General features: G+C 45.9%; 1 protein-coding gene across 1 annotated transcript in view; it reads left to right on the forward strand.

Annotated features, from left to right (window-relative positions):
* Positions 1-2325: 2325 nt before the first annotated feature.
* The window catches only part of CDS1 (CDP-diacylglycerol synthase 1), a 74731-nt gene continuing 63579 nt past the window's right edge, over positions 2326-13477 (forward strand). Inside the window, exon 1 of the mRNA XM_069594589.1 lies at positions 2326-2940. Within this exon, the coding sequence (XP_069450690.1) occupies positions 2821-2940 (120 nt within the window). The 5' untranslated portion in view covers positions 2326-2820. The remainder of the gene's footprint in view (positions 2941-13477) is intronic.

The raw sequence follows: 13477 nt of genomic DNA on the forward strand, positions 1-13477 counted from the left end.
ATTCATTTCTTCACTCACTTCTTCCACAAAAGCGTTGACTGCATGAGCGTGAGGGCCAGCACTGTTGCAAGGGATTGCGCCGTGAGGATGAACAGAAAGCCGTTTCTGCTGTCTCGGTTCAGTGTAAGCTCTCAATGAGTAGCAATAAGTATACTGAAGACAGAAAGAAATGGCCATCTGTGCTGAAACACAGGAAGTAGAATTTAAGGACGGGCGAGATAAAGTAGTAAACCACTCTGTGCTCAATCGTTGTCATGCCCAGCTCTTCGCGACCCCATGGACTGTAGCCCACCAGGCTCCTCTGTCCATGGGGTTTTGCAGGCAAGAACACTGGAGTGGGTTGCCATTTCCTTTGGCAGGCTGAATACCTGGGCCCACATTTCCTGGTCTGGGACTACTGTTTCTTCTGGCACATGCTCCTGCCCGCTATTGTTCCCTCCTGCCACTTCTCACTACCTTTCTCATCATTTTTCCCCCTCCCACAGCAAAGGCAGAACAAAGTCAATGGAGCTCTTGTAGGGACTTCCATGGTGGTCCAGTGGTTAAGAATGCACCTGCCAATGCAGAGGACATAGGTTTGATCCCTGGTCTGAAAAGATTCCACATGCTGCAGGGCAACAAAACCTGAGCGCCGCAGCTGCTAAGCCTGTGCTCTAGAACCCACAAGCTGAAACAAAAGAAGCCACTGCAATGAGAAGCCAGTTCTCCGCAACTACAGAGTAGCTTCTGCTCAGTGCAACTAGAGAAAGCCCGTGCATAGCAAGGAAGACCCAGCACAGCCAAAAATAAATATTTTTAATTGCTCTTGGGTTGATTAGGGGAAGGAGGAAACCATTTGAGTGCCATATCAGCTCCCCTATTCTTGAGCCACGGGAGCAAGGAAGGACTGGCATCTGATGCAGAGAGGCTTTAGTCATAGAATCATTTGTAAGCTGGAAAGGACCACAAAGGCCATCCTCCCAACTATCCACTTTATAGCTGGGGACACTGAGGCTTAATGACTTATCCAAGGCCACACCTAATTAGCTGCATTGGTGGAGCTAGAACTCACGCTTCTTAACAAGACCTCAGATGGGAGACTCCATCACTGCCTTCATCAGTCTCTTCAACCTCATGTTCCTGAGAATCAGGCAGTGCTTCATCTCTGGTTCTCCAAAGAAATGAAGAACAATGGATTAAACTAGTCACCGTATAGTCGTCCATTCCTTAAGGATAACCACACCATGACTGTGACTCAAAGGACTTATTTTCTCATATCTTTTGTTATTTTTGCTCTTCCCGGAAGACTGATTTTCCTCTCTGTCCCTTTGAAAATATGACGACCTGATCTGAACTCAGAGCTTTAAAGATCTGTTTGATGATGGAAAGTAATGTCTTTGTGCCCTGGTTTTCAGTGCGTCCTACTTTTGACTTTTTATTTCTGCTTGTTATTCAGTTTTCAGAACCACGTTACTTGTCTTCAATGGGTCAGTAATGACCTTGAGAGATTTTATATTGTTGATTTATTTCTATAAGTGTGTTCTACTAAATGCTGTCCTATTTGTGTGATGGACTGTCTCCTCCCTACCCCTCGTCCCATGTGTCAGCTTGTCAGTAATGACCAGGTGGTACATACGTGTCAAGAAAACTAATCACCTTCTAACAGGATTTGGAAGGGAATTAAGGCGGATCCTGTGCCCTTCCTGTTCCAACTTTAGCAGCTCAAGGTCCATGACTGCTTAGAGATTAGCTGGTTGGCAACCGCACCTGGTGGCATCTCAGAGTCCTGGTTCTCTCTCCAGACCCTAGGCAGTGGTTTTTGGAGAGATTTCAATCTTCGAATTCCTTGGAGAAGCAGTTCATCCCAGGACGCCCAGTGAGGCCGACGCAGCTCCCATTTTTGCAGGTGGTGAGATCGGGCAGAATGCCTCCAAGCCGTCGGGTTCATCCTGCCCGACAGGTTTCTGCTTCTGGACGCCTCCTGAACCTCTGAGGTTTGAACGCCGAGGTGTGTCAAGCTGCCGCGGCCGGAGAGCCCTGAGAAGGGGTAGGGGCCGAGCGCGGTCAATACTGACCAGGCGGCCTTCGAGGAGTTCTTCCGGCCCCCCAGTGGCTCCGTGGCGAGTCCACAAGTTCTCAGCCCTCATTTTCGAGCGAGCAGCTCGACCCTCCTCCACCTCCTTGCTCCTCCCGCGCGCTCCAGCCCGCACCTTGCCTCGGAGCCACGCCACCTGCGCGCTCGCAGGAGGCCGGGGCGGAGCCTCGGGTCGGGACCCATGACGTCACCCCGGCGAGGGAGGCGGGGCTGTGGGAACCGCAGTGCAGCGCAGAGGGGCGGGGCGGGGTGGGGCCTGCGGCGCGTGACCTGGCTGCTGGAGGCAGGAACCGGGAGAAAGGTGGAGGGGGCCGGGAGCGGCAGACTGCTGAGGCCGGGGGGCGGGGCGGGGAGTGGCAGGGCCCGGGCGGCGGGCGCCCCGGCGGAGCGCCGAAGCGGGTCAGGCTTGCTCCTGCCCTCCCGGTCCTTTTTCCTCCGCCCACCTGGGCCTCCGCGTGGGGACGCGCACCTGGCAACCAGCGGCCGCCCTCCGCCGCGCCCCCGCCTTCTCCGCTCGGGCCGGGCTCCCCGAGCCGGCCCCCGGCGCCGCGCTCGCTGGAGGCGGCCACGAGCGCTCGCTCGTTGATGCCGTTTTGGGGGTGACCCGGCGCGGCGGCGGCGGCGGCAGCGGCGTCTTCAGGTGGGGTGCGGGGGGCGGGCGCGGTGAGGCGTGTGAGTGGCCGCGGCTCGGCGGGACTTCGAGACCTCGCGCGCAAGCTCGGATTTCGGGGGCGCTGGAGCCGGAGATGTGGGAACTCAGGCACCGGGGAGGCGGCGGCCCGGGCCCCGGGGGAGAGGCGGCGGCGCCACCCCGCGAGGGAGAGGCGGCCGGCGGCGACCACGAAACCGAGAGCACCAGTGACAAGGTAAGTGGAGAGCCCCCGCGTCCCGGGCTGCGTCCCGATGGGGCCGGGACACCTGGGAGGGAGGGAGCGAGGGTGGGGCCCCGCGGAATGTCCAGTGAAGCTGCTGGCCGCGCCGCGCTCCCGCCCGGCTAAATTCAGTGGGAGCCGGACCCCAGCGACGGTGCGCTTCTCGGGCTGACCGCGGCCGCTCCCGGGACGGCTGCAGGATTCAACTTGACTCCAGTTTACTTTCTGCAATTCCAGTCCCTCCTCCCCGGGGTCTGCGGCCGACGCTAGAACCGGGATGGTCCCTCCCACCCTAAGAGTTCGCAGCGTCTCTAGTAGCCGCGCCTCACCTCTTCTCGGGAGAGTTAGGATTAAACTTAAGACACGCACCTTCCCTTCTAACCTGTCATCGGACCTTGACGCTTGGCTTCTCGCGCTCCCCCATCAGCACTTTCGTTTCCTCTGTCCTTTCTCAGAATGATAGATTTCAGAGGTTTGAGAGTTTCCTACACTTGACCACATTGTGACCCTCCAGCTTCTTTTAAGTCCGCGGCAGACAATGCACTTCTACCAGTGGATTTCATCTGACCTGATAACGTGAATTCATAAGGACTTTTAAAATTTCCATCTCTACAGATTGCCTTTACTTTACCTTGAAGAATAAGTAGATATAATGCTAGTATGCTTTTTAAAAAGTTGGAAAGAGACAGACTTCAGCTTATTTGGTAATACAGTGGTGCAAGTAGAAATTTGGGCGGCGGGGGCGGGGGGGAGAGTCCAGTTTTACAAATTTTTTTTTATCCTGGACCGTTTAGGAAATTGGGCCGGGCAATAAGATTGTTTTATAAAATCTTCTATTAAATTCCATTTTATCTTAGAAACTCAAAGCATGGAAGGTAATTCTGGAAGCATTCTTTTTTGAAAGCAGGTACTGTAGTTTGTATTACAGAAGTGAAGTTGATTGCTCAAGGTCGGGTCAGTGGCCTCTTGGAACTAGAAACTGTTCCCGATTCCCTTTTTTCTTGTTTGTATAGTTGCTGAGAAGGGTTTCCCTGGTGGCTCAGATGGTAAAGAATCTGCCTGCAATGCAGGGGACCCAGGTTCAATCCCTGAGTTGGGAAGATCCCCTGGAGAAGGGAATGGCCACTCACTCCAGTATTCTTGCCTGGAGAATTCCATGGATAGAGGCCACATGCGTCCATAGGGTGGCAAAGAGTTGGACACAGCTGAGACTCACAGTTCCAGTTTAGGGAGGGTTCCACAGAAACTTGATGCTGATGAACTTGAGGTAACCAAAGTTATAAACCTTAGGTGGGAACACATCCCACAACAGTGATTTTAGGAAAGAAACTTGAAAATCAATGGGAAGACAGATCCTTTTTTTTCCCTTGACCCTTGAGAGGCAGGTGGAATAAAGTGATCTATGATAGAACTTGTGTCAAGGGATTACACAAAGTGTAACAGTTTCTGGCTACTGAAGGTTGATGTTACAAATCTGAAAACGGTGGGCTGAGAATAGTTTTTGTGAAAATTGCCTTGGAAACCAGACCAAAAATAGAATTAATTAGGTTGGGGTTTGTTTTGTTTTAGCACTGGTATAGTTTAGAACCAAGGAAATACCAGCTTCCCCATGATCACTTCCTTAACTGGGAGAAAATAACAAGCTTTTAAAAAGAAAAAAACATGTTCAGGATGCCATCCATAAAATAACTTTTGAAGTAATTAGTTTCTTAATGCCCTAATACTACATTTAAAACAAAAACTACTTCTCTGGTTTGATCGGAGCCATCGGAACTGTTGTCTCTAGCTAACTGTGAGTGGGTTAACGCTGCATATTTATTTATAAGTGCTGCACTGTTAGGTTTGTCAACCTTAATTTATCCATAAATTTACAAACATGTGAATATGTATGATCACGATGCACACAATATATGTTCTATGTTTCTGTTAGTTTTCATTAATACATAGCTAGCTGGATTCTCTTTTCTATGAGTAGATGGTGCCATGTGTAACCACTTGTGTTAAGATTTCTAAATCATCAAGGATGAGCATTTTTCAAACCATGTCTAAAATATTGCATCCTTTTAGAGTTTATCGCAAGGAACTTTTGACTTGGCAGGCTCTGAGTCATTGAACTCTATCCTCTCTTCCTCCTTTCTTATCAGGGTGTATATTTGAATGCACCTGTATTTCCAGGTCAAGGGCCATTATAAAGTCAGCCTGCACATCAGAGGCTGGTTAATATTTGGTTCATTTAAACTCTTCTAAGTGCCTTCTCTAGTCAAGTTACAGTAAAGGCGAAAACCCTTGACGAAATTAATGAAAGAAGTACAGGGAGTGTGTTCTATTCTGCTGTTATTGTACACTCCCGTGCCATTTTGTAGTCTTTTTACAGTGGTGTTATTAACATGACCTTCTCTTCCTTCAGGACCTGGAGACTTATTCTGAGAGAAAGCTCTGTGCTCCAGGGCATTAGCAAGTGAAAATGTTCCCTGTTGCTGAATGCTGGAATAATACTTAAGAGATAGCAAGACCACTCCCTCAAGGAACACCCCCAGGAGACACACATAATTAGACTTAATAGATGTCTGAACGAGGCTTCTCTACTTCACTCTTAGCAAAGAGGGCATAGCTGGACACTATATGGAGACAACAGGAAAGGCTTGAAAGAGGAGATGAGGGTTGAGTTTCGAATTAAAAGATGCCTGGGGTCTTGCTAGGTAGACAGGTGTCAGGGAAAGGCATTCTAGGCAAAGCGCACATGGAACTGTTTCTTAAATCAGCATTCTAGGCACAGTGAACTGAGCTTAGTTTGATAGTCCTGGAGTATAAACTATAGTTTTCAAGCAGTGGTTGGGAGTTTAAGGGTCTTGCGAGGGAGGTTAAGCTTTCTTCTGTGGACTCCTGGAAGCCACTGAGAAGTTTTTGCAGAGGCATTAGCCTGTCATTCTAGCAGCAGTCTGGAGAAAGTGTTGAAAGGGGAAGAGAACTGCCACAGAGAAACCAAATAGGCGTGTATTGCAAATGCTATACGTGTGAAATAATGAGGGCACGTCCTAAGTCTAGGAAGAGTGGACGAGTAGGGGTTGAGAGACAGGAAGCATATTTTAGATGATGGTGATGGGACCCTAGACAAGGGTAAGACTAATAAAAGAGCCCCCTGGAGACACATTTTGGTCCACAACTTAAGAGACTTAAGAAAAAAGCAAAAATGATTGGGCAGTTTTGCAGGTGATGCGGGAGATGGGTGAGTTGAGGGGAGATGGGTGAGTTGAGGGGAGATGGGTGAGTTGAGTGGGGCAGGTACGGCATTCTCTAGGGAAGTGGCTCCAGGTGGTGGTGGGAATGGGACTGAAGTCTGGAGGACTGATGCCAAAGCTCCAATAATTTAGCCACCTGATGTCATGAGCCGATTCATTGGAAAAGACCCTGATGCTGGGAAAGACTGAGGGAGGGGACAACAGGGGATAAGATGGGTCGGTGGTATCACCGACTCAAGGGACATGGGTTTGAGCAGGAGATAGTGAAGGACAGGGAAACCTGGCGTCTGTGGAGGTTGCAAAGAGTTGGACAGGACTTAGTGACTGAACAACAATAGAGACTTTTTATTTTTGCTTTTATTTATTTATTTTTTAATTTTTATTTTTACTTTATTTTATGGGGCATGTTTACAGTAGGCTGGAGATGTAAGGAAGATGCCAAAATAGAGAGCTCTTGAGAGCTAGAGGAGGAGGGATTGCTTAGAAGATATTGTCATTAGTATTTAGAAATGAGGAAGAGGTGGAGAACATGGGATTTAGCCAAAGACCTTCATAGAAGCTGAGGTTTAGGCCGAGGAATGTGAGAGGTAAAAATTGGTAGTAATTGTAGAAAAGTACCAGTGAAAGCACAGAATAGCAGCTATAAAGGACTGGAGGATTGAGTGAAAATTTCCTTTTTCAAACAAGGAAAGACAAGTATTTATATAAAGAAGTCAAGTGGGAGTGAAGATGCTGACGAGGGTGGGCCATTCCTAGGAAAAAGAAAGCAGATGTAGTGTGGAGAATACAGGTAATTGGGGTATTCGGGGAAAGGAAAGAAGGAATCGAGGTTAGAAACAGAAACATTTTGAAAAACAGAAGGGGGAAATCAGTGTTTGATGCTTTAAATTTTCCCAATAAAGTACGGTCTGAGAGCTGCGGAGCTTCAAGAGATCTTAGAAAAAATTTAGTTCATACATATGTGTATATATGTGCATGTGTGTGTATTTTTAAATAATAAACTTGCCTTAGACTGTGTGTGTTATTACCCAAAATGACCTCAAACAGGTGCAGAGCTGGAACTAGAACTCAGCTCTGACTGGGATACTGTTGGAATGTCATTTTAGAGAGTGTAATGTCAGATGATCAGGAGGCCAGCGGTGGAATCATCAAACTCAGTGAAGATTCAGTTGAATTAAGATGACACAAATTGGTTTTGTACTGCATTATCATAGTTCCTAACTCAGTAGTGGTAGTAGCAATACTTTGGCCACTTGATGTGAAGAGCCAACTCATTGGAAAAGACCCTGATGCTGGGAAAGAACGAAGGCAAAAGGACAAGAGAGCGGCAGAGGATGAGATGGTTAGATAGCATCACCAACTCAGTGGACATGAATTTGAGCAAATTCCAGGAGATAGTGAAGGACAGGAAAACCTGGTGTGCTGCAACCTGTGGGGTCACAAAGAGTCGGACACCATTCAGCAGCTGATCAACAACAAAGCAGCAGTAGTCATGATCACTGATGCTTTTAGAGTGATTTAGAGAAAACAGTAATTTTGCATCTTAACTTTATTTGCTCCCTAACTGTATGGGTTAGCAATATTTCCCATTTAATAGCTGAGAATAAGAAAGGGCTTCTGTGGTGGTTCAGTTGGTAAAGAATCTGCCTGTAATGCAGGAGACCCACGTTCGATCCCTGGGTAGGGAAGATCCCCTGGAGAAGGAAATGGAAACGCACTCCAGTATTCTTGCCTGAAAAATCCTATGGAGAAGGGAGCATGGCAGCTACAGTCCATGGAGTTGCAAAGAACTGGACATTACTGGAGAGACTTAGCACTGGAAATAGTGAAGAGACTGAGAGAAAATGCTGAAATCAGGAATATAAACTACTATTCTTTCAAGTAAGAGCTGTTTGTTATTGTTTAGTCACTAAGTCAGTTCCAACTCTTTGCAACCCTATGAACTGTAGCCCACCAGGCTCCTCTGTGCATGGGATTTCCCAGGCAAGAATACTGGAGTGGGTAGCCATTCTCTTCTCCAGGGGATCTTCCCAGCCCAGGGACTGAACCTGTATCTCCTGTATTGGCAGGCGATTCTTTACTACTGAACCACCAGGGAAGCCCAAGAACTGTTTAGATTCAAGATTTTTAAAAGGCTTCCATCCTTTTAGGCACAGAACTCTGTGTCACTTGAGGCTTTCCATATGCTTGTTTGCAGTTTTAATGCTAGGTACAGGAATCTTCTGTAGAAGGAAATGGCAACCTACTCCAGTATTCTTGCCTGGAGAACCCACAGACAGTCCATAGGCTTGCAAAGAGTTGGACACAACTGAAGTGACTTAGCAGCAGGTACAGGAATCAGTGTGAACCTCAAGGGGCCTGTGGTGGAGTGGAGAAGCTGACACTGGTCATCTGACTCACTTTTTAGGGGACTAGATGTAAAAGGGGTGGGAATTGTGATTGATTTAATGCGTTATCCTTTGTTGCATTCTAAACTGCTGCTTGCTTTCATTAGTTTAGAGACTTCTTTGGAGCCATCATCTTGAATGGTTTTCTTCCTGCCTTTTCAGTCCCCAGTGTCGAGAAGCACTTCAGTTCTCTCTCCCTGACCACGGCTCCTGTGTACTCTTCAGGAGTCCCTATGACCTGTGTGACATACACTAGAGTGACCATGCTTATTACACTGTGCAGTTTGGCATACGCATACGCCCATGAATTGATCACTGCAATAAAGATAGCGAACAAACCCTTCGCCACTAGAAGTTTGCTCCTGCCCTTTTGTATTCCCCTTTTACCTTTTGATAATCACTGATTGGGCTTCCCTGGTGGCTCAGTGGTTAAAGGATCCACCTCCCAATCCAGGAGAGGTAGGAGACATGGGTTTGATCCCTGGGTCAGAAGATCCCCTGGAGGAGGAAATGGCAACCCATTCCAGTAATCTTGCTGGGGCAGTCCCATGGACAGAGGAGCCTGGAAGGCTGCAGTCCATAGGGTCGCAAAGAGGCAGACACAACTGAGCACAGTAATCACTGATCTGCTTTCTGGCACTATAGATGAATGTGTATTTTCCAGAATTTTATGTAAATAGAATTCAATACATACATATATCCATATACCCACATATATGTATATGTATACATATCATATGTACATTTTGCCTGGCGTCTTTTTACGCAGCATAATTTTTTTGACATTCACCCATATTGTTGCATACATCAGTAGTTTGTTTTGTTGCTGAGTAGTTTTCCATTGTATGGATGTAGCCCAGTTTGTCCTTTGCAACATTTGAGTTGTTTTCAGTTTGGAGCTATTACAAAGAAAGCTGCCATGAACATTGTGTACAGTCTTTGTGTGGACATATGCTTTCATTTCTTTGGGGCAGATACCTGGTATTGAAATGACTGTCATAGGGTGGACGTGTATTTAACTTTTTAAGAAACTGCCAGACTCTTTTCCAGAATGATTGTGCACATTCCCACCAGCAGTGTATGAGAGGCCCAGTTTCAATACATCTTCTCTGAGACTTGGTATGTTCAGTTTTTATTTTTTTAGCTATTCTAGAAGGTGTGTCATAGTCTCTTATCGCGGTTTTGATTTGCCTTTCCCTAATAACTTCCCTGATAGCTCAGTTGGTAAAGAATCCGCCTGCAATGCAGGAGACCCTGGTTCAATTCCTGCGTTGGGAAGATCCGCTGGAGAGGGGATAGGCTACCCACACCAGTATTCTTGGACTTCCCTTGTGGCTCAGCTGATAAGAATCTGCCTAATACGAGACCTGGTTTCGATCCCTGGGTTGGGTAGATCTCTTGGAGAAGAGAAAGGCTACCCCCCTCCAGATTCTGGCCTGGAGAATTCCATGGACTATATAGTCCATAGGTCACAAAGAGTTGGACATAACTGAGGGACTTTCACTTTAACTCCCTAATAACGAAGATGGTGAGCGTTTCTTCATATGCCAGTTTACCGCGAGTGTACTACTGCCTTCAGTGAGATGTCTGTTCAAATAAAGCTTTGCCCATGTATTTTGGTTACATTGATTGTTTTCTTATTGAATGTTGGGAATTCTTAATAGATTGTGGATGCAAGACCCTTATTTGACATGTGATTTGCAAATATCAGGTCTTCCCAGGTGGTGCTAGTGGTAAAGAATCTGCCTGCCAATGCAGGAGACGCAAGAGTCATGGGTTCAATCCCTGGGTTGGGAATATCCTCTGGAGTAGGAAATGGAAACCCATTCTAGTATTCTTGCCTGGAAAATTCCATGGACAGAGGAACCTCTTGGGCTATAGTCCATGGGGTTGCAAAGAGCTGGACATGACTGAGCACACAATCTCTCTTGCAGATATCTTTTCCCAGTCTATAGCTGTTTTCTCTTTCTCTTAACAGTGTCTTTTGAAAAGCAGAACATTTTAATTTTGAAGTGGTTTTTTTTTAATCAGTTTTTCTTTTATGAATCCTACTTCTTTGTTGTCGTATTTAAGTCTTTGCCTAACCTTAGGTCACAAAGAGTTTATGGATATCAGTATCAGTTCAGTTCAGTTCATTCACTCAGTCACGTTCGACTCTTTGCGACCCCATGAATTGCAGCACACCAGGCCTCCCTGTCCATTACCCAACATTGGGTGAACATGATTTCACCCAAACTCATGTCCATCGAGTCGGTGATGCCATCCAGCCACCTCATCCTCTGTCATCCCCTTCTCCACCTGCCTCCAATCCCTCCCAGCATCAGAGTCTTTTCCATTGAGTCAACTCTTCGCATGAGGTGGCCAAAATATTGGAGTTTCAGCTTTAGCATCATTCCCTCCAAAGAACACCCAGGACTGATCTCCTTTAGGACTGTTTGGATCTCCTTGCAGTCCAAGGGACTTTGAAGAGTCTTCACCAACACCACAGTTCAAAAGCATCAGTTCTTCTGCGCTCAGCTTTCTTCACAGTCCAACTCTCACATCCATACATGGCCACAGGAAAAACCATAGCCTTGACTAGACGGACCTTTGTTGACAAAGTAATGTCTCTGCTTTTTAATATGCTATCCAGGTTGGTCATAACTTTCCTTCCAAGGAGTAAGCGTCTTTTAATTTCATGGCTGCAATCACCATCTGCAGTGATTTTGGAGCCCCAGAAAATAAAGTCTGACACTGTTTCCACTATTTCCCCATCTATTTCCCATGAAGTGATGGGACCAGATGCCATGATCTTCGTTTTCTGAATGTTGAGCTTTAAGCCAACTTGTTCGCTCTCCTCTTTCACTTTCATCAAGAGGCTTTTTAGTTCCTCTTCACTTTCTGCCATAAGGGTGGTGTCATCTGCATATCTGAGGTTATTGATATTTCTCCTGGCAATCTTGATTCCAGCTTGTGCTTCTTCCAGCCCAGCATTTCTCATGATGTACTCTGCATAGAGGTTAAATAAGCAGGGTGACAGTATACAGCCTTGACATACTCCTTTTCCTATTTGGAACCAGTCTGTTGTTCCATATCCAGTTCTAACTGTCGCTTCCTGACCTGCATATAGGTTTCTCAAGAGGCAGGTCGGGTGGTCTGGTATTCCCATCTCATTCAGAATTTTGCACAGTTGATTGTGATCCACACAGTCAAAGGCTTCGGCATAGTCAAGAAAGCAGAAATAGATGTTTTTCTGGAACGCTCTTGCTTTTTCCATGATCCAGTGGATGTTGGCAATTCTTCTGGTTCCTCTGCCTTTTCTAAAACCAGCTTGAACATCTGGAAGTTCACAGTTCACGTATTGCTGAAGCCTGGCTTGGAGAAGTATATAGCTTTATGTAAATGTCTGATCTATTTTTAATTAATTTTCGTAAGTAGTGTGAAGTATGGATCAAAGTTTTTCCTTCCTTCCTTCCTTTTATATAATTATCTAATTATTCCAGCATTGTATATTGAATTACCTTTCAACTTTGTTGAAGTCAGTTGGCCGTATAAGTGTGGATTAATTTCCAGATCCTTTCTTCTCTTCCATTGGTCAGTTTTTGTGCCAATGTCACAGTTACAGCTTAATAACTTTTGAAAACAGTGTCAGTCCTTCAGTTTTGTTTTTATCTGCAGGTGGTTCTGGCTCTTAAGGTCCTTTTGCGTTTTCATATAAATTTTAGAGTCAGCCTGTTTATTTCCACACAAAATAAAAGCCAATTGACATGACTGGGATTACACTGGATCTGCAGATCAGTTTGTAGAAAAATTGTCATTTAAATTTTCTTTCTGCCTCCTGGCTACATTGCTTCAAGCTGAGTCAACTTGTGGGGCTTTACTCAATCTTTGTGAGCCTAAACTTTTTCACTTGCAAAAAGGATGTGATTATTTACTTATCTATAAGGTAATGTGAGATATAAATACATCGACATTTGTAAAGTGCTTTTGAAGTTTGTTTCACTGTAGGAATGAGATTTTCAGGGTAATAAAGAAACTTTATTTCAACTTCCATTCATCATTTACCAGATACACTTTCATTGTCTTTTTATATATGCAAAAGAATAGCCCATAACCCTTCATAGTCAGAAGCCCTCATTTCACAAGTGCTAAAAGGAGGTCCCAAGCAAGGTGACATGGTCAAAATCATTCACCTAGCAAGAACGGTTGAGAACTGTTTTAATCTCAAATGTTAGCATAAGTTTACAGAGTCAGTTCGTTCAACACATATTTACATAGTAAGTGCCAGCCGCTGTGCAAGGTTCTCTGCCAACCTCTAGGGAGTCAAAAGTGAAGCCAGTAGTGTTTCCTCCTCTCACAAAGCTTATGAACTACTGCAGAGGGTTGGGGCACATCACCTTTATTACCAAGTGGACTTTGAGGCAGTTTGTTGGAAAGTGCAGTGCTTTTATTTTTTATGGAAACCAGAGGCTGATTTTCTTTAGGGTCAAGTGTTTTGCCTTTTGTCATTGCTAGTTAAAGTAGAGGTGGAAATAGGACAGTCATCCCTCATATCTGTGGGTTGTGAGTCTGGATTCAACCAACTGTGGGTCAAGATATTTGAAAAAAAAAAAAAAAAAAAACAACCCTGAAAGTCCCAACAAGGAAAACTTGAATTTGCTGCATACTCACAACTGTATTTGGGCTTCCCTCGTGTCTCAGTTGGTAAAGAATTTGCCTGCAATGTAGGAGATCCAGGTTTGATCCCTGAGTGGGGAAGATCCCCTGGAGAAGGAAATGGCAACCCACTCCAGTGTTCTTGCCTGGAAAGTCCCATGGACAGAGGAGCCTGGCAGGCTACAGTCCATGGGGTCACAAAGAGTCGGACACGACTTAGCAACCAAACCACAACTGTTTGCAAGATGCTTCCCGATGGCTCAGTGGGTA

Source organism: Ovis canadensis, chromosome 6 (genome assembly GCF_042477335.2).
Source record: "Ovis canadensis isolate MfBH-ARS-UI-01 breed Bighorn chromosome 6, ARS-UI_OviCan_v2, whole genome shotgun sequence".
Lineage (NCBI taxonomy): Eukaryota > Metazoa > Chordata > Mammalia > Artiodactyla > Bovidae > Ovis > Ovis canadensis.